This window comes from Lemur catta, chromosome 12, assembly GCF_020740605.2.
Source record: "Lemur catta isolate mLemCat1 chromosome 12, mLemCat1.pri, whole genome shotgun sequence".
Classification (NCBI taxonomy): domain Eukaryota; kingdom Metazoa; phylum Chordata; class Mammalia; order Primates; family Lemuridae; genus Lemur; species Lemur catta.
In genome coordinates, this window is record NC_059139.1 from 27,112,303 (window position 1) to 27,131,379 (window position 19,077).

The following is a 19,077-nucleotide window of genomic DNA, read 5'->3' on the forward strand; positions in this document are numbered from 1 at the left end:
ATTCAGAGAAGATATTAGGACTCAGATAGGCATCCCAAGTGCTTTTTTGCAGTTATGGCTAGAAGAAAACCTACAGTTAATTTTCAAAAAGTTTTCAGCCCCTCCCTCCAAATGCATATATACCCACTGTATTGAGATGTATTAGTCATCTGAATATTACACATACCCTGTCTAAAACTTCTACATTTACCAAGCAGCCTGGTTGACTTGGTTTCTGGTAACTTTTGGGCTTACTCTTAACTCACAAGTCAGAGGCATTTAAGGAAATATTAGTTATCTAAATATTATAATACTCCATTTAAAAAGAGGTTATTTTATGCTCTGGTACATCCACATGATTTGAGTATTACATAGCTGTAAAGATCAATGAGGTATATTTCTGTATAATCCTAGGGAGTGGTCTTATTAAGTGAAAAACAAAGTGGAAAAAGTATATAGTGTAATTTATTTAAGAAAGGGGATATAAACTGTGTGTGTGCATATAACCTTATTGGTTTGTATTTTTTAAGAGCAAACAATGGAAGGATAACCCAAACTTTAAAAAACAGTTACCTATGGTGGGAGTAGGAAGAGAGTAACCAGATGGAAAGGACTAGGATGGAAGCTGGATTTCTCTGAACAAGGTTAAATCAAAGTTAAAAAAGAAAAGCCCTAAAAATCCAAAGCAAAATGGAACAAATGAGCAGTACTGTGTATCAATTTGGTGGCTTAAACACACAGGAATGTTTCAATTATCTTTAAAGTATGGTAATTTTTCAGTACATCCCTAGTGTACATGCTCAAGGGCAAAAAGAACTGCAAAGAAATCTTAAACTCCTCAGTAATTAAATTGTTAATCATAACTATGCTAATATAATTAGAAATGAGGATTTTCAGTGTAAGAGAAAAAGATACAATTATGAAATTGAAGAAGTAAAAAATCTGTAATCCTAAATTTGGGAAATAACAATATGAACTTATATTTTCTCTTTATATAAAAAGGACACTAGAAAGGCCTAGAAATCATGTCCAAACACCATTTTCCATCAAAAGGAGCCAGGGCTCCCTGGAAATATGGCTGATTCTGGGTCTCAGGCAGGACAATCACATGGTTGAAGAAGGAAAATTTTTCTTTAATTTATCTAATAACAGGAATTATAGAATTAGAATACTAACATTTTTGTAACTTATAAGCAAATATTATTCATTGATAACTGATAAATTTTTGAGGTGAAAAGCTTACGGAGAATTTGAATGGATCAGGCCTTGAAATGTTTGATCACTCTGAACATTAGAAAATGAAAATGACTTGTGACTTCCAATCTCAGTGCACAGTACCATTTATGAAATATTTTACAAAACCTGAATTTTACCAAGAGTGAGACAGAGGAATAGATACCATCAAGAAAGTCCAGAGTGTGGTCCAGAAAGACCAACCTGGTTTCTTTAACAAATTGCAAGGGAAAATAAAGGAGGGGGAACTATAGAATAAAATTTAAGTTTTAAGAATATGTATAATGTGTGGGCTTTGTTGGGTTATTCAGTAAAACCAAATGTGTATTACTCAGCCAAAAAAAAAAAAAAATGGTGAACTAATACCTTTTGTAACAACCTGGATGGAACTGGAGATCATCCTCCTAAGTGAAGTACCACAAGAATGGAAAAACAAACACCACATGTGCTCACTATTAAATTGGAATTAAGTGATCAACATTCATGTGTACATATGGTAGTAAAATTTAACAGAAATCAAGCAGGTGGGAAGGGGGGAGAGGGGATGGGTTAATTCACACCTAATGGGTACAATGCACACTATCCAGGTGATGGATACACCTATTACTTTGACTCAAACTGTACAAAAGTAATTCATGTTACCAAAATGTTTGTACCCCTGTAATATTCTGAAATTTAAAAAAAAGTAAAATTATAATGACTGCAAAAAACAAATGTGAAAATATTATTTTTGAAGCAGATGGGGAAGTTAAACACTGGGTATTTGGTGATTTTAAAGAATTAAAATTGTTCAGGTATAGCAGGTTTAGTGTTAATGTTTCTTAAAAGATATTTTTTTAGGGACAGGTCCTGAGATATTTAGGAATGAGATGATATGTCTCAGATTTGCTTCAAAAGAATCCAGAATTGGAGGTGTGGTCTTAGGTGAAGATAGTGACAGAACAAGATTGACCACATGTTGGTAACTTGACTCAGATATTGGGTACATAGGAACTTATTCACTTTCATTTTATGTATTAATATGTCTGACATTTTCCATAATAAAAATAAACTTTTTCAACAGATATCATTTCAGTACTTCATATTTGAACTGACTTTTTAAAATTATTGTGCTAGTTCTTTTTTGCTCTCAAAGTAAATCACAACCTATAGAGGGAGGAAAATTGCCAAATGGTTAATCAATTCATGGTATTTTTTTCTTATCTGGGTATCCTCACAGAACTCAGCCTGCAATTGGATTGGTTATTGGCCCCTAGCAATGGCATGCAAGAAAACTAATGAAAGTTAAATTTGGATCTCAGAGCCTCAGCTATCAAGCTTTATTGGATTTCTGTTATTTGACATTTAGATCCTCAGATACTTACTTTTTGAATGTAAGTTCACACCAATAAGCATTAAGTGTCTGTTATTGAACAATAAGCACTCTGTTATGTGCTGATATATAATGTTAAATATATATTTATTTATATACATACAACTTAGTTATATGTTTCCTGTAACCTACCATGATCCTTAAAGACTTCAATAGTTTTATGAAGATGCTGACCTTGTCTTCTATTTTGAAGACTATAAAGGTAAAATTGGATGAATTAAATCTCAAAATATTAACTGGGTACAAATGTTTTTGTTATATGGCTTGAGTAAGGGCTATAAATGTGCCCATCACTGGAATAGTGTTCATTGTACCCGTTAGGTGGGTTTTTGCCCCTCCACTCCAGCACCCTCCCCTCTGCTTGATTTCTAATGACTTACTTCCCTCTGTGCACTGTGTGCCCATCAGTTAGTTCCAATTTATTAGAGAGTATGTGTTTGTTTTTTCATTCTTGAGATACTTTGCTTAGGATAATGGTCTCCAATTCCTTCCAAATTGCTGCAAAAGGTATTAATTCATCTTTTTATGCCTGAGTAGTACTCCATAGTATACATATACCACATTTTGTTAATCCACTCATGAATTGATGGGCACTTGGGTTGATTCCACATCTTTGCAATTGTGTTAAATATTCAAGTGCAGGTATCTTTTTGATAAAATGACTTCTTTTTCTTTGGGCAGATACCCAGTAGCGGGATCACTGGATCCAGTAGTAGGTCTACTTTTAGTAGTCTGAGAAATCTCCATACTATTTTCCATAGGAGTTGTACTAATTTGCAGTCCTACCAACAGTGTATAAGCATTCCTTTCTCTCTGCATGCATGCTAGCATCTATTGTTTTTGGACTTTTCAATAAAAGTCATTCTAACAGGAGTAAAGATATCTCATTGTGGTTTTGATTCGCATTTCCCTCATGATTAGTGATGTTGAGCATTTTTTCATATGTTTGTTGGTCATTTGTCTATCTTCTTTTGAAAAACTTCTGTTCGCATGTTTTGCCCACTTTTTAATAGGGTTGTTTGTTTTTTTTCTTGCTGATTTGTTTGAGTTCTTTGTAGATTCTGGATATTAGCCTTTTATTGGATGTGTAGTTTGCATATATTTTCTCCCATTCTGTAGGTTATCTATTTGCTCAGTTGATTATTTTCCTAGCTGTGCTGAAGATTTTTAATTTAATTTAATCAATTCCCATTTATTTATTTATTTATTTATGTTGTTGCCATAATTGCCATTGAGGGGATTAATTTTTAAACAAATGATTTGGGTTAGATGTGAGAGAATGTTTTGACAATTGAGATAATAAAACAATGGTGGACAGAGATCATAGCAAAATTCAGAAGTTCCATGTTTGAATATCTTCACAAAGAGAATGGATAATTGCATGTTCTGGATATTGTAAGGAATTACTGGTTGAAAATGAGTTTAAACCGGATTATGTGGAGATCTATTTATTATTTTGTTCATTCTCAAGAATGGAACTTTAAAACCACTACATTTTAATTGGAGTGTATTTTTCTTATTGCATGGTATAACAGATGCTTGCTCTTTACTAATACTAGAAAGTTTAAGTTATATGGTATTTAATATAACATTAAATCAAAATATTCCTCTAAACAACAGAGATCTAGTTTTGGAGCAGTGTTCTTTGGATTAGATTAAGTGTAGCAACCTATTTGAAAATGACTGACACATAATACTAAGTAAGTATTTGTATCTTTTCTAGAGACCATACCCAGTTCTGTATAACAGATTATCTTGTAAAGTGGTTTCTGGCATAGTTTCTTAAAGCCCTTTTAAAGTAAGACCAAAGCAAATAGTATGGGCATCTGTTTTGAGAGATAAAAAACTCACTAATGATATTTTAAAAATACCATATCTGAGTTCTCTTCTTCTAGCCGGTTTTTTTTTTCTTTTGCTGCTCTTTTATGAGATACATAAGTTGTGCAATTTTTTAATGTACTTATATTTTTGCACAGTGGGCCGAGACTCATTTTGGCCAAAGGTCCTTTATGATTGGGCTCTTGACTGCCTCTCTAATATTGATTTTCGCCAATCCCCAAGGAAACAAATGGTGAATTGGTGATTGAAAACACAAACACAAAACAAGCAAAAAACTGACACGTAGTATAGCAGTGCTGAGAAGGAAGCGACTGGCTATTCGGCCCGAGCTAGTGTAAGAGGGCTACCTACTGAACACGCAGGAGTCGCCCAGGCAAAGCGGAAACGGGCTGCAGACTTAGGGAACGTCTCGAGCGCAGGCACAGCGGAGCCGGCGAGGTTACAGCCCGGGGTGCGTTACGGTGGCCGAGGGTTAGGCCGCCAGTGACCGGGAAGTGATTGTTGACGGAACCACGCCCGGTGGGGCCACGTCCGAGTCTCCCGGCCGGTTCGGCGGGCCTAACCTGTGCGGGAGGCGGCGCCGCCGGGGAGAGGGACGAGCCAGCCTGTCCCCGCGGGCGTCACGGGCGGTGCCGGCGGCCATGGCGAGAAGCGAGCCGGGCAGCCGGACCAGCTCCTCCCCGCCGCCGCCCAGCGACTGGAGCCGCCTGGAATCGGCCATCCTCAGCGGCTGGAGGACCTTCTGGCAGTCGGTGGGCAAGGAGAGGGCGGCGCAGACGGCCCCGCGGGGAGAGGCGGACGCGGCGGCCAGCACCCTGACCCGCCTGCCGGTGAGCGTCCGCCGGGGCCCGGGGCCTCCTGCGCCAGGCCTGGCCGCGCGGCCATTCCGAGCAGCGACCCGAGCAAGTGACTGAGGCAAACAGCTCAATCAGAGGTTTACCAAGCCGCAGCTGAGGACTGCGCCAGGAAAAAGACGGACTGCAGACAGAGCTGGGGCTGCTTTTCTAAAGGGGAGTTTGGAATCTTCCGCATGTTGAAGGCACATAGAAGGAAAAAGGCGGGGGACGGTGGGCTGATGAAGCAAAGGTTAGGCCCAGGGAGGCGACGTTTTACATAAAATGAGAGGAATGTTGGAAGGGAAAAAGGGAGTGAAGCAAGCATCAATTATGTAGATGTCCCTGGGTAGGTGGAAGAATGTCTGAATCGGTGTGTCTCCATTTTTGTTACCTATAAAGGTAAACTTGCAATTCATTATTAATGTGGAATCAAATGGCTTTAGTTTTAGGTGCTAGACATTGTTACAGTTTGCATGCCCTTGCTTATGGGAGGTCAGTAAGGAATTTCCTTCACTAATGAATGATCTGTGGGGCCAGTTCTTCACAGGTGCCTGAGGTCTTCACTTTCTTATTTGCATAAGGAGTTGGGGGTGGCCCTGAGATTTTTATTTCTTTTTACACATGCAGCATTGTCACTTAGAAGCTACAATTGTCCAGAGACACCTTGGCGTTGACCCTTTGTGCCCCACAGCCAGCAGGATCACGGGGAAGCACCTTCACAGGGTGCCCTGGTGACCAGCCAGATCACCCTCAGGTGTTCCACCCCTAAAGCAGGCACACGGGACTGGGACACCATGAATGTTCGGTTAAGGAAATGAGATTATTCCTGACTTTTTGGTGGAAAGGAAAAATAAAAATCTCAGGACCACCCCTAACTCCTTATGCAAAAGAAAAAGTCAAGCCTGAAGACTGAGTCCTGCAATACCCGTTTCCAAATGAATAGCTGTTACTGCATTATGCACTAGCCAGATGCCCACAGAAAGGTAAAAGATGGCGCTGCACAGTGGCTCACCACAGTGGCTCACACCTGTAATCCTAGCACTTTGGGAGGCTGAGGCGGGAGGGTTGCTTGAGGCCAGGAGTTGGAGACCAGCCTGGGTAACATATTGAGACCCTGTTTCTACAAAAAGTAGAAAAATCAGCTGGGCACGGTGGTGCACACCTGTAGTCTCAGCTATTCAGCAGGCTGAGGCAGGAAGATTCCTTAAGTCCAGGATTTTGATGTTGCAGTGAGCTTTGATGATGCCAGTGTACTCTAGCCCAGGCAACAGAGTGAGACCCTGTCTCAAAAAAAAATAATTAAAGGACCTCAGCTATCTAAGAAGGACTCTCCCCACAAATGATTCATAAGGACATTCTTTGCTGGCCTCCCATAAGCTAGTACATGAATATTGTAACTGTGAGCTAAAATAAAATCTTTAGCCCCCCCCAGCTGACTGGATGGACCCCCTCCCTCTAGGCCAAGGGGATCCCAGAGGAACCTTAAAGCTGAGTTGCCGGCCATGAGGAGAAGGAAAGTCAGACACGCCTAGTTATGTCCTGTCCCTTTTGGGGTTATTCTATGTTAAGAGTAAGATACAAAATCATTAACAGGCCCAAGGCCATGTAAGACAAAGGTGAAATCACACCTGCAGGTCATCAGTTTACTTAATAGATCAGTTGAGTTTCTGTATATGTCTGGTATATTGTCTCTGATTAACAGACTTCCTTAACTTAAAACATTCCAAGCCTTTAGGCAAAGCTTCATTTCTTTAATCAATTGTAATACAAATCAAAGGGTCTTTAAACCCTTCTATAATTGTAAGCCTGCCCTGCCCCCCCACCCCCTTGAGATGTCCTGCCTTTTCAGGCCAAACCAATGTACACCTTCCATGTATTGATTATGACTTAAGATATAATTCCTGTCTCCCTAAAATGTATAAAACCAAACTATAACACAGCCACTGCAAGATCATATGCTCAAGGCTTCTTGGGCATGGCTCTCTGGGCCATGGTCACACATATTCAGCTCAGAATAAACCTCTTTAAATTATTTTACAGAGTTTGGGTTTTTTTCCATTTACATAACTTTAGGTCTGCAGACTAAGTCTAGCTCCTAAAACTAAAATCTGTTCAATTCCACACTGATAATGTTGATTGTAAGTTTATCTTCCCAGGTGCAGACCAGAGACAAGGAAATTAATCATTCTTCCACCTACCCAGAGATACCTGCATAATCGATTCTCCCTTTACTTTCTTTTTCTCTTCAAACAGTCACCTTTTTTTTTTTTTTTCAGAGTCTAGCGGCTTTTATTAGGTTTGTCTCCTATGCCATGAACTCATAGGGCATAGGTTCCAGCAAGGCTCAAGGTCCTTTTCTTATGCTTCTTACAAAGTGTGCTATGCACGGATCCAGTCCCAGCACCTCAGGCTCCTCTCCACTGCTTCTCACAAAGTGTGAGACACCTATTATGCCATGAATTCATAGGGAATAGGTTCCAGCAGCTCGGGCTCCTTTGCATTGGTTCTCACAAAGTGTGCTTCTCTGGGTGGAGCAGGCTGGCGCTTCAGCTGAACCCAGGTACCTTTCTCTTTGGCTTCCTTCTTTTTCTGATCATTTTCCTTCACATGTTTCAGGAAGCTATCTCGGCTCTTAGAGTGCTTAATGTGCTCAATACGCACATTAATCCTCTTGGCAAGAATTTTGCCCTTAACTTGTTTGTTTACAACAATTCCAACAGCATGCTGGGTAACATTGTAGACTCTTCCAGTTTTACCGTGGTAACACTTGTGGGGCATGCCTTTTTGAACAGTACCCATTCCCTTGATGTCTACAATATCACCTTTCTTGTAGATTCACATGTATGTGGCCAAAGGAACAACTCCATGTTTTCTAAAAGGCCTAGAGAACATGTATCGGGTACCTCTCCTCTTTCCCTTTGTGTTTGTCATTTTGGCGAATTACTGGAAGATGGCGGCTCCGGCCGAAAGGCCAAACAGTCACCTTATGTAAAAATGTAGATTTCCTGGACACTAACTAAAGATTCACAAGAATGTAATCATTTGTCTTACATCTACCTGCCCCTTTTCCCACATGCCTCCTCCCCTTTAAGGAAATGAATAAATACTAAACCTGAAAAACTCTTTGGGAGAAAAAAACAATCACAGATGCATCTGTGGCCTGTGTTTTTCCTGAACGTGCCCTAAAGCTGGCTTACTAAACCTTGATTGATTGACATCTTTGCCTCACTTATTTTGGGTTGTCATTGATTAGCTTGGAAAAGCATTCCAGCATCCATCTGTGTTCCCAACATCTTTCATCCCAGGATCAGTGTGTCAAAACTTGAGGGGTCACCAAAACAAACACTCTCCAAGGACATTGTGGCTGTGACTGTTATCTTACCATATATTTGAAGTTATAAAACTGCCACTTGATTGAAAATAAATGACTAAGTTATAAGTGCCTCAAGTTACAACAAGCCACAAGAACTATACATATCATTTATTGTTAAACTTTTCAGGTAGGTGGGAAAATGAAGAGAACAGTAATTCTTAAAAACTATTACAATTCTGTGTCTTATTTGGACTATTAACACATTCCTCTGATGTCCATTTCAGATTGAAAACTGTAGGTTTAGAATGCCTTCAAGATTTTCTCCCTTGCAGAAACAGTTTAATAGATTATATAGTGGAACTCAGATTACAGATTTACACTCTTTGATTTGATATAGTGATAAAATAAGAAATTTGCCCACTTGTCTTTGATTTGATCTAATGATAAAATCATAAATATGTCTACTTGATAAAGGTTTTATCTTGAAGAATAAATTATTTCCTTAAATACCTTATTTAAGTAAATGATATATCAAAATACCCATGAGAAGAAATTAAAGAAACTGGTTATTTTGCTTGAGAAATACCCTGACAGTGGTTGGTTTTTCAGGAATGCTTCAATGTGTCAGAAATTAAGTGTTCAGTTGATTCCTGATGGCAGGTAAATAATATATTTAATTATTATTAATGATAGATTTAATTATTAAAAATACTGACTGTTCAATTGACCTTTAGTTGTTTCGTATAATAATTCTTTTTTGATTATGTAATTTATCACTGAATGCAATTTTCCAAGATAAATTATTCATTCGTTTTTCCTACCTGATGCTTTTTTCTGTTTCAGATTGATATACAGCTATATATTTTGTCATTTCTTTCACCTCATGATCTGTGTCAGTTGGGAAGAACAAATCATTATTGGAATGAAACTGTACGTGATCCAATTCTGTGGAGATATTTTCTGTTGCGGGATCTTCCTTCTTGGTCTTCTGTTGACTGGAAGTCTCTTCCAGATCTAGAACTCTTAAAGAAACCCATATCTGAGGTCACTGATGGTGCATTTTTTGACTACATGGCAGTGTAAGTATCTAGTTTTATGAATTTGAAAGAAAATGTTAAATTTTACTGTATTACTAAGCATTATCCAAGTTAGTTCTGACTCTGCTACTGAGCATATAGATTTTGGGTCTAACTGCTCTCTTGTCAAAATTGGAGGTTGAGTTAAATGACTTCCTTCATAGGACCCTTTCAGCTTTAACATTTTGTTATTTCCCTGTGATGCCTAACCAGTATTTGAATAATTATTGGTAGTACAGATGGCAAGAAGTAAAACACTTAGAATTCTGATTATTTTTAGAACACTTGTCATTAAATAGTAAATACTTTTCCACATCCAGAAAAGGAATGGCAGTTCTTTGGCAGGGAAGAAAACCATTCTCAAGGCTCTGGGAAATAAGATTTTTGTTAGCACCCAAGATCACTGACAGTTTCGAATATCATGTAGGTGAGGGAATTAATGTTATTGAGCAACTGCAGCGTGTTGGATTCCACAGGGAACCCTTTATGTGTGTCTTACTTATTTAGTCTTTCACACAACAAGATTTTAACTTTGTGTCATTGCTGTATAATTGAGGTTCATCGAGGGAGGGCTAGGGAACCTGTGGCCTTGGGGGCCACATGTGGCTTTCTGGATCCTTGAGTGCAGCCTTTTGACTGAATCAAAATTTTACAGAACAAATAAAGGGATTTGTTCTGTGAAGTTTGGACTTAGTCAAGGGGCCACACACTTTGGGGATCTGGAGGGCCACATGTGATACTTACGCTTTAGGTAAGAATTGTTTCTCTGTGGCTAGATTCAGTAGCAACATACAGGATTTTTTTTTTTTTTTTCAGATTTTACTTAAGTTATTCAGAGCTTTACTGTATTCTAATACAGATGCCATTATGTTAAGTCTTGTGAGACTATTTGATCAAAATGTACATGATTTGTTATATATAATCTCAACAAATGCCGCTCACTTGCTAGGCATTACCTCTGCAGTACCCCACAGCCAACCATTGCATCACGGTAATGTGATTCTGTGGGACCAGAGTTTCCCCAGGGAATAATAATAATCATAGTATCTACCATTTATGATCATATAAATTGTTTCTAATTATTTGAACCCTAGGCGGTTATTATTGCTTAAATAATAGTGATGAAGAAACTGAAATTCAGACTATAAGTGTCTTCTATAACTAGTTGCAGTGGTGAGGCTTAGGCAGGTCTACCTAGCTTCAATGCTAGTTTTTGTCCCTTTGTGAATTACAAGGCTTCTAATGAAAATGATTTTGTTAGATTAGTGATTGTCTTAAACAGCTTGATTTATTTAAAGGACTTAATGTTTTATTTTAATGTGGATAATTTTGTTTTAATTTTTGATAAAATGTATAATTGCTAGTTCAGAGATTTATAGGTATTGAAAGAAACTGAATTGTTTCTTTCACATGATTCTTAGTTTGCTAGGTTGCTATGAGGAACATTCGAAACTCTCTACATTTAACACTTAATGAACTATTATATTTGAGGCCAATAATAGGAGTTACTAAGAAATTTGGTTATATTTGTGGCCTTAGTAAATTCTTTTTTAACTTCTAGGACATTAAGCTAACTGCATAGCTTATCTTTAGTGCGGAGTTTCTCAATCTCGGCACTATTGACATTTGGGGCCAGATAATTCTTTGTTTGGGGAGCTACTCTGTGCGCTGTAGGATGTTTAGCAGCATTTCTGGCCTCTACACACTTCTCTTGCCCTCCCTAATTCTGACAACAAAAATGTTCATATATTGCCAAATGTGCCTTGAGCATAACCTTGAGTATGAACCTCTTCAGATTGAGAACCATTACTCTATGTAGTAAATTTTGACTATTCAAACAAGTGTTCCGTAAGAAAATCTAAGTGAAAGATTAGAAAGTTAGTAACGACTTCCTGGGGAAGATTTCCTCGGCTTCTGAGTCACTCCTATTGCTAGAGTACCTGGTGTTTTTCCCTGTCATGGCACTGTTTATACATATTATGGTGGTGTCTGTCCTCCACGGTCCTCTGGAGGATCGAGACTATATAATCGTTGTATCCATTGTGTCAATAAATTATATATTGTTGAATGAATAACTGGTTGTTTTCTGTGTTAATTTTCTAATTGTGACAATTTTATACAGCTATAAAATGTGCTGTCCATATACAAGAAGAGCCTCGAAATCCAGCCGTCCTGTGTATGGAGCTGTCACCTCTTTTTTACACTCACTGATCATTCAGAATGAACCACGATTTGCTATGTTTGGACCAGGTTTGGAAGAACTGAATACATCTTTGGTGTTGAGCTTGATGTCTTCGGAGGAACTTTGCCCAATGGCTGGTTTACCTCAGAAACAGATTGATGGTAATTTTCATATTAATCTACAGTACATAATAATTCAAACATTTTGAGCTTGATACTAGTGTTAAAAAGAAAGTAGTTTATTTTAATTAATTCTTTGCTGTAATAAAATATGGCACTTTTGGAGGACAGCCTCAAATATAACAGTGCAGTAATAGTTCATTCACACAGACTGGAAAAAAATTAATTTACCTATTATAAGAAGTAAACTTCCACTTAATTCCTCAAATTTGTATAATCCAGAGCTTAAGATTATGTGAAAGTAAACTATGTGTTGTCAGGATATTGTATTTGTACAGTGGATATCACATTTACTATATTTTAAAAGAAAGTTATCAGCAAAAAACATTCAGCATCTAAGTGCAAAGTATTTTGATAAATATTGGAATTTCTAAAAAAGAGCTCCTTCCCCTCTTTTTATGAAAAGAAAACCCAACAATGTATAATTATTTGGCAAGGCAGTATATATAATAAACATATATAAAACTATAACTTAGCTTATGCTTTACTTATTGAGAGCACCTATTAGATGTTGGTAATGCAGATATTTAGAACAAACAATGTGAAAAATTTCTTTCTGCCCTGTAAATATTTGGTCTAAATGAGAACATAGACAGGTATACAGATGATTAGAATATGATGTAATTATCTCCTGGGTAGAAAGGCAAGGGTTAAAGAAGATTCCCTATTGAGGATGATGCCTCATGTCCATCATTAGGGTGGGTGGTCATAGGCCATCAACAAAAGACAGAAAAAAAGTATTCTAAGCAGTGAGAACTACATTTCTAAAAGCACAGAACTCTGGATGTGCAGGACACATTTGAAATGGCTCTGTGTGTCTAAAAAGAGTGGAGCTATTTGAAAAGAAACATATGCCATGCTTAAGCATTTGAATTTAAGTAGAAGATTGAGGTGATTAGGGTTGCATTTTAGAAAGATTCCTCTGGCTCCTGAATGAAGACTTGATTAGAAGGGGCTAAAGACATGGATACCCAGTAAGAAGCCACTTATAATATTATGATAAAAATATGAAGAAGATCTGTCACTAACCCTCCATTGCTAGTGACAATGAAGAGAAGAGAATGAGTGTTAAGGATATAAAATTGACAGAATGAATATAAATTAGCTGTAATAAGGATGGCTTCAGGTTTCTTACTTGGGTTTCATGTTGTATGCTAGAGGATTCAGTAGAATAAGGAATCATTGGAGGAGTAAGAGAAATTTTGGGGAGTGTGGGTAAAGGTGAGATCTGTGTAGGGAGAATGATAACTACTATTTGGAATGTACTGACTTTGATAACTATGGGAGATCCAAGTAGAGATGCCTACTAAAAGCAATCCACTGGAATGGAAACTCCATGAAGGTGGGAATCTTGGCCAGCTTTATTTTTAATTGTATCTGTGGTGCCAGGCACATAGTAGGCACACTCTAGATACTTGGTGAATGAATTAATGATTTTATGGATTACTTTACGCATCCTGATCTTAAGGGCAAAATCTGTGCTAGAAATCGAGATTTGGGAGTCATATGGAATCCACATGGACTTGAAAGCTTTTGAGGATGGAGAGGAAGATTGTGAGTCAGGTGCTGAAATCTTTAGTTAATGTTTGGGGGAAGGGATTATCAGACAGAAATTTATAAATGGCAAGGTCAAGGAAGGAAAGATGGCACTATAGCTGACTGGTGTGTTTCTCAAATAGGTGGAGTTTTTTTAAGAGGGTTGGTGAGAAATAGTTTAGACATGGTATTGGGAGTAGAGAACATCAACCCCACCCCCCACTCCCCCACCCCCAAGATGCGAAAAATAAGCAACTTTGCTATGTGAGAGTTCTCTGCAAGAGAAGCAGCACCAAGGGGCAGAGGTCAGTTTCAGGTAAGGCCATTAGGTGGAAAGAATACTTCAACAAGTTGAGTTTATGGGGAAATTTGCAGATTATGAAAAGGCAATTCCATTTTCTACAGAAGAGTTGAAGTGATTGTTTAAAAATGCTAACTTATGCCTCAAACTCTGCAAGATGAGAGGACATGGGCTTACGTCATTGGCAAGGAAGTGCAGAAGAGCATGGAGACCATATTGGACTGAGGTTAGATGTGTTGAGAGGGTAACGTCTGGGAGTTAACTGATAAAAACAACGATCAGAAACATGGTAGATTTGTTGCTATGACCTCTTTGTGGAGAATGTACCAGATCTTGTGGCTAAAGGACTAGAATCACCTGGTCTGGGATGGTTATAGTCCTAGCACCCAAGAGTCCCAACACTCTGTACATGTGTTGCCTAGAATGGTGACATGAGATGGTATGGCATAGCTTATTTAAACAAATAGATTTTATATAATGCAGGAATTAAAAGTATGAAATGCTAGAGTTGTCTCTAATTAGGTGGGGGTCCGATATATTAAGGTTTGGTTTCTTTATCTTGAAGAGCAGTGGCTTTGTAGAGAAGAGACATAATCAGACATGCATTATTAAGCAATCTCTTGAAGAAAGGATAGTATGAGGCAAGAGGATATAGGAGACTGGTTAGAAGTAATGCAGGCTAAGTGTGGTGGCCTACACCTGTAATCTCAGCACTTTGAGGGGCCAAAGTGGGAGGATCACTTGAGCCCAGAAGTTTGAGACTGCCCTGTGCAACATAGTGAGACACCATCTCTACAAAAATTTTAAAAAAATTAATGTGGTGGTGTGCACCTGTAGTTTCAGCTACAGGTGAGAGGCTGAGGCAGATGGATCACTTCAACCCGGGAATTTGAGGTAACTTCGAGCTATGATTGGGCCACTGTACTCCAGCCTAGGAGACAGAGCAAGACCCTGTCTCCAACAAAGAAAAAAAAAAGAAGTGATTGCAGAAGTCCAGGTGAGCAATGCTGATAATTTGGACTAAAGGGAGTGGGGATTCAGAGAAGTGACCAGATTTAACAGGATGTGTATATAGCAAGAAGAAGTAGAGCCATGGAAGTCCAGAAGGATCTTTCCAGGAAGCAAGAGGAGAATCAGCCACTGAATGTTGACACAGTCAAAGGAGGGAAGAGGTTGAGAAAGAACAAACAACAGTGTCAAATGATTCTGATATAAAGTAGTAAGAAGCTATTATTTAGCATCTGTTAGTTACCAGTCACTCTACTAGGAGTTTTATATATGTGATCTCATTTAATCTTCATAAGAAGCCAAGAAGAACATGTTATTCGATTAATATTTTTTTATGTCAAACTGCAGCGTACAAATAAGTGGCCATAAGTGACAAATTCAGGATTCTAATCCAAGTCTGTCTAATTCCAAATTTCAATATCTGTAGTTAGTTCCTTAATTTTCTTAGATGCTATTGGTGACTCCTCATCAATTTAAAAACAGCTTTTCGGAGGAGGGAAAAAGGCACTTCATTGAATGTATACATGGATTGTAAGACAAATGAGAAATATAAAAATATGAAAATGAGTCTTAGTCTTGAGGATAAATAGTAGTAGCTACTATGATGCAGCTGCTACTGACAAAGTTACTGTTGACAGTGGTGATGATATTAAAAGGACTGTTAAAAAGCCTAGCAGTTCTTTGTTCTCTTTCCATGTTTTTATTGTCATGTGAATGAAAATTGCATACATCTTTTCTTTAACACAAACATTTCATTTTATTCCAAAGCTATATATGTTATTGTAGAATTTTTTCTTTGCTCTTTTTGCTTTCACTGAATAATTTTTTTCAGTCTGATCTTTTGGTGCCTTTATTAATGACTTGCTTTGATAACTATATATTTTTTTTTTAGGTATTGGATCAGGAGTCAATTTTCAGTTGAGCAACCAACATAAATTCAACATCCTGATATTATATTCAACCACCAGGTAAGGGCTACCTACTTGGTGGCCTACCTGAAACATCAGGACTGGAAACTTTTAGGGGGTTGGAGTCTATTTAGTATCTTTTTATGTTATATATTTACTTTTTTTTTTTCTAGAAAGGAAAGAGATAGAGCAAGGGAAGAACATACAAGTACAGTTAACAAGATGTTCAGTCTACAGAATGAAGGGGATGATCAACAAGGAAACCGGTACAGTGTGATTCCACAAATTCAGAAGGTGTGCGAAGTTGTAGATGGGTTCATCTACGTTGCAAATGCTGAAGCTCATAAAAGTAAGCATTCTCTTATCTTCTTTTTTAAAACCCTACTGTAGTGTAGTAGTGTAGTGTACATGCCTGTTTCTGGGAATAAATCTTTTTACCTCAGTCTCTTCTGCTCTTCTACATAAAACAGCTAGTATTAAATCTGAAAATTATAAGACAAAAAAAAATCAAAATGAACTGACACATTGATAAGAATTGTTGAAGGCTGGAAGGCAATGAAAGGAGATCTATACTGCAAGAGGGAAAAAGTCCTATATCCAGCAAAAATATTTTTTAAAAATAAAGGCAAAATCAAGAGGTTTTCAGAAAAACAAAAGTTGAGAGTCTTAATTCATTTGTGCTGCCTGACAGTACATACTGTAGATCTTCAGGAAAATATCTACATCAAAGCAATTTTGCCTTTACACTATGGAGACGTTTGAGTGGTACTATGATTTCCCACCCCCTCTGGCTGAACCTACATTCCTATCCTCACAAGGCCACTTAATTTAATTTTATGACAGATGAGTAAATGAACCTAGCAGTAGGTTATATTTGGATCCTGGTAAATTTTTTGTTCCCTTGCTTTGTTAGTTTTTAATTTTATTTAATTTATTTTTGAAAGTGTTATAAGTAATGCAAATTAAGGGTTTTGACTTATACTTCTTAGGACATGACTGGAAAGATGAATTTTCTCATATTATGGCAATGACAGATCCAGCTTTTGGATCTTCGGGAAGACCAATGTTGGTTTTATCTTGTATTTCTCAAGCGGATGTAAAAAGAATGCCCTGTTTTTACTTGGCTCATGAGCTGCGTCTGAATCTTCTAAATCACCCATGGATGGTAAGGTCCTTTTTTCTCTGGTGACACAAATCTTATTTTATTCTTCACTTTATTTTCTATTTGATTTTATTTTTTCCTATTCATCCTCTTTAATGAAATGGCATTTTAAAGTCAGTTTTAATAGCTTAATTTATTATTACTAACAGGTTAATCCGAGCTATCTGATTGGTGGTAATATTAATAAATTTCAGCTGATCAATTGTTCCCTACTTTCCTCTCCTCTCATAGAAACGGTGAGATAATAATTGGGGATTTTTCTTTTTCAAATGCCATTGTCATGGTGTTTTCAGCATCAATGTATTATGCATTAAGGATCATCAAAAACATATGTTCCATCATATGTTATTGCTTTCTAGAATATATTTTAATCATGGAATCCTTTCTTCAAATGAAAGCTGCTCAGTAAAACAGATAAAGAAAAATTAAAGTTGGAAATGCTTTTGCAGTAAAAGTTAGAGTATTGGTTTTTTTTTGTTTGTTTGTTTTTTGCTCCTCCCTCTATCTCTTCCCTGGAGCTTCAGAGATGCCTTATGAAAGCTACTGGTAAAAGTTTACCCTCCTGAATGGTGGGAGTCTCAGCTTTATGGTTAGGAGTGGCAGTCTTTAACACAGTTTTGTGACAGAATGTCACATTTATCAGCTAACTAGCTGGGTTTTAGTTTTCAAAGTGGATGGATCCTTTGGAGGAATTTTTTTTCCCTCTAATATATACAAGAAAGTCACAGAAATGGTAGTTCCTCCTATTTCCAAAGCTGAGTTCCAAGGTAAATGATAAGCCTCATATTGGTAATTGCTGTAAAACATGAGAGAAGATCATATTTTTATCTAAATGCTCTAGAAGACAAAACCTGAATGACTTATTCCAAGTTTATTGGGATTATTTTAGTTCTGTTCTTTTCTTAGTGTCTAGAAAAAAGTCTCTCCTAATCAAAAGATTTTGGACTCAGTTTTTTACTGACAATGTTCTGTTATCTGTTCATAGGTCCAGGATACAGAAGCTGAAACCCTAACTGGTTTTTTGAATGGCATTGAATGGATTCTTGAAGAAGTAGAATCTAAACGTGCAAGATGATCCTCCATTTGGACCTTGGGAACTGAAACCATTTGAAAAGTTGTTACTAACGTCATGATGTGGTTATTTGCTCAGTCAGCCTACTTTGTCCTGCCTTCTTCTCAGGTGGGCTTTATATTGGACAGCGGTAGCTGCTGTGTTTTTGATGTTATTCTTAATTTTTATCTTAAATCAATTACAAGAAAAGAGTTTCAATCCTAGTATTTAGCCCCAAAATGAACCTTTAAACATTTTTTGATAACTTTCATATTTTCTGTCTTTTAAAAAATATTAAATTCTGGAAAAAACAAGTTTGTACCTCTCTCATTCTTTGTGGTTTACGTTCTATTCAGTCCAGATTGCCCTAGTAGAAACAGCAGATTTGCTAAGCTTTTCATACAGTCTTTTCAGAGACTTATAACTGGTTTATCAGAAAGGAAGTTTTATCTCTTCTTAATAAATATACTGCTTAAAGAATGAAAAATTCACTGGAAATGCATTTAATATTATATTATGGCCATACAACCTTTTTCTTATTCTGAAACAGTAAAAAGGAAGCTTATGTCATATTTAATACTATTTCAGTGAAAAATAACTTCCTGGTAGTTCTTAGTATTTACAAATAACTTTGAAAGCTCATGAGGTACTAATACCAAATTCTATTCCATACTCAAAGAGAAAACATTCCAGAGACTTACATGTATCATGTTACCTCCTTCCCCAAACTGCTTACGCTTCGTAGAGGAAACACCCTAGTATCTCATTGAAAGTGAGGAATTTTAAGATTATAGTAAAAGGCATAAATACCTACATGGAGTTCATACAAATTCCATATTTAAATGTATTTCCCTTTTGGACAGAAAGCTTGTAATATATTAATATATATAATTATATTTAGTCTCATTTAGGTGAATGCCATTAGCATTTTGACCTTTTCATCAAGGAGGCAGAATTTTGCCTATTGAGCTATGGGGTTAGGAGGCCTTTGAGGAAAACCTATGAACATACAGTTTTCACATTTGCCAGAATATTTATTTAGATACTTGTGGTTTTACTATGGTAAGGTATTATTTCTAATAATAATAATTAATCCAAAGTT

General features: G+C 37.2%; 2 protein-coding genes across 3 annotated transcripts; one reads left to right on the forward strand and one right to left on the reverse strand.

Moving 5' to 3' along the window:
• The first annotated feature begins 4,982 nt into the window (after positions 1–4,982).
• On the forward strand, positions 4,983–18,289 carry FBXO4 (F-box protein 4). 2 transcript variants are annotated; one of them, XM_045565766.1, is made up of 7 exons: positions 4,983–5,253; positions 9,416–9,651; positions 11,771–11,991; positions 15,747–15,822; positions 15,936–16,111; positions 16,752–16,927; positions 17,910–18,289. In XM_045565766.1, exons 1-7 carry the CDS (start codon positions 5,065–5,067, stop codon positions 17,997–17,999), a joined length of 1,164 nt encoding a protein of 387 aa, XP_045421722.1. In that variant the 5' UTR covers positions 4,983–5,064; the 3' UTR covers positions 18,000–18,289. The 2 variants fall into 2 exon arrangements, with proteins under 2 accessions (XP_045421722.1, XP_045421721.1); XM_045565765.1 differs by having other exon boundaries at positions 4,997–5,253; positions 16,797–16,927.
• Positions 7,534–8,230, reverse strand: LOC123648051 (60S ribosomal protein L21-like). Its single transcript, XM_045565768.1, has one exon. The coding sequence runs from the start codon at positions 8,056–8,058 to the stop codon at positions 7,708–7,710; it is 351 nt and encodes a 116-aa protein (XP_045421724.1). The 5' UTR covers positions 8,059–8,230; the 3' UTR covers positions 7,534–7,707.
• Positions 18,290–19,077: the final 788 nt, after the last annotated feature.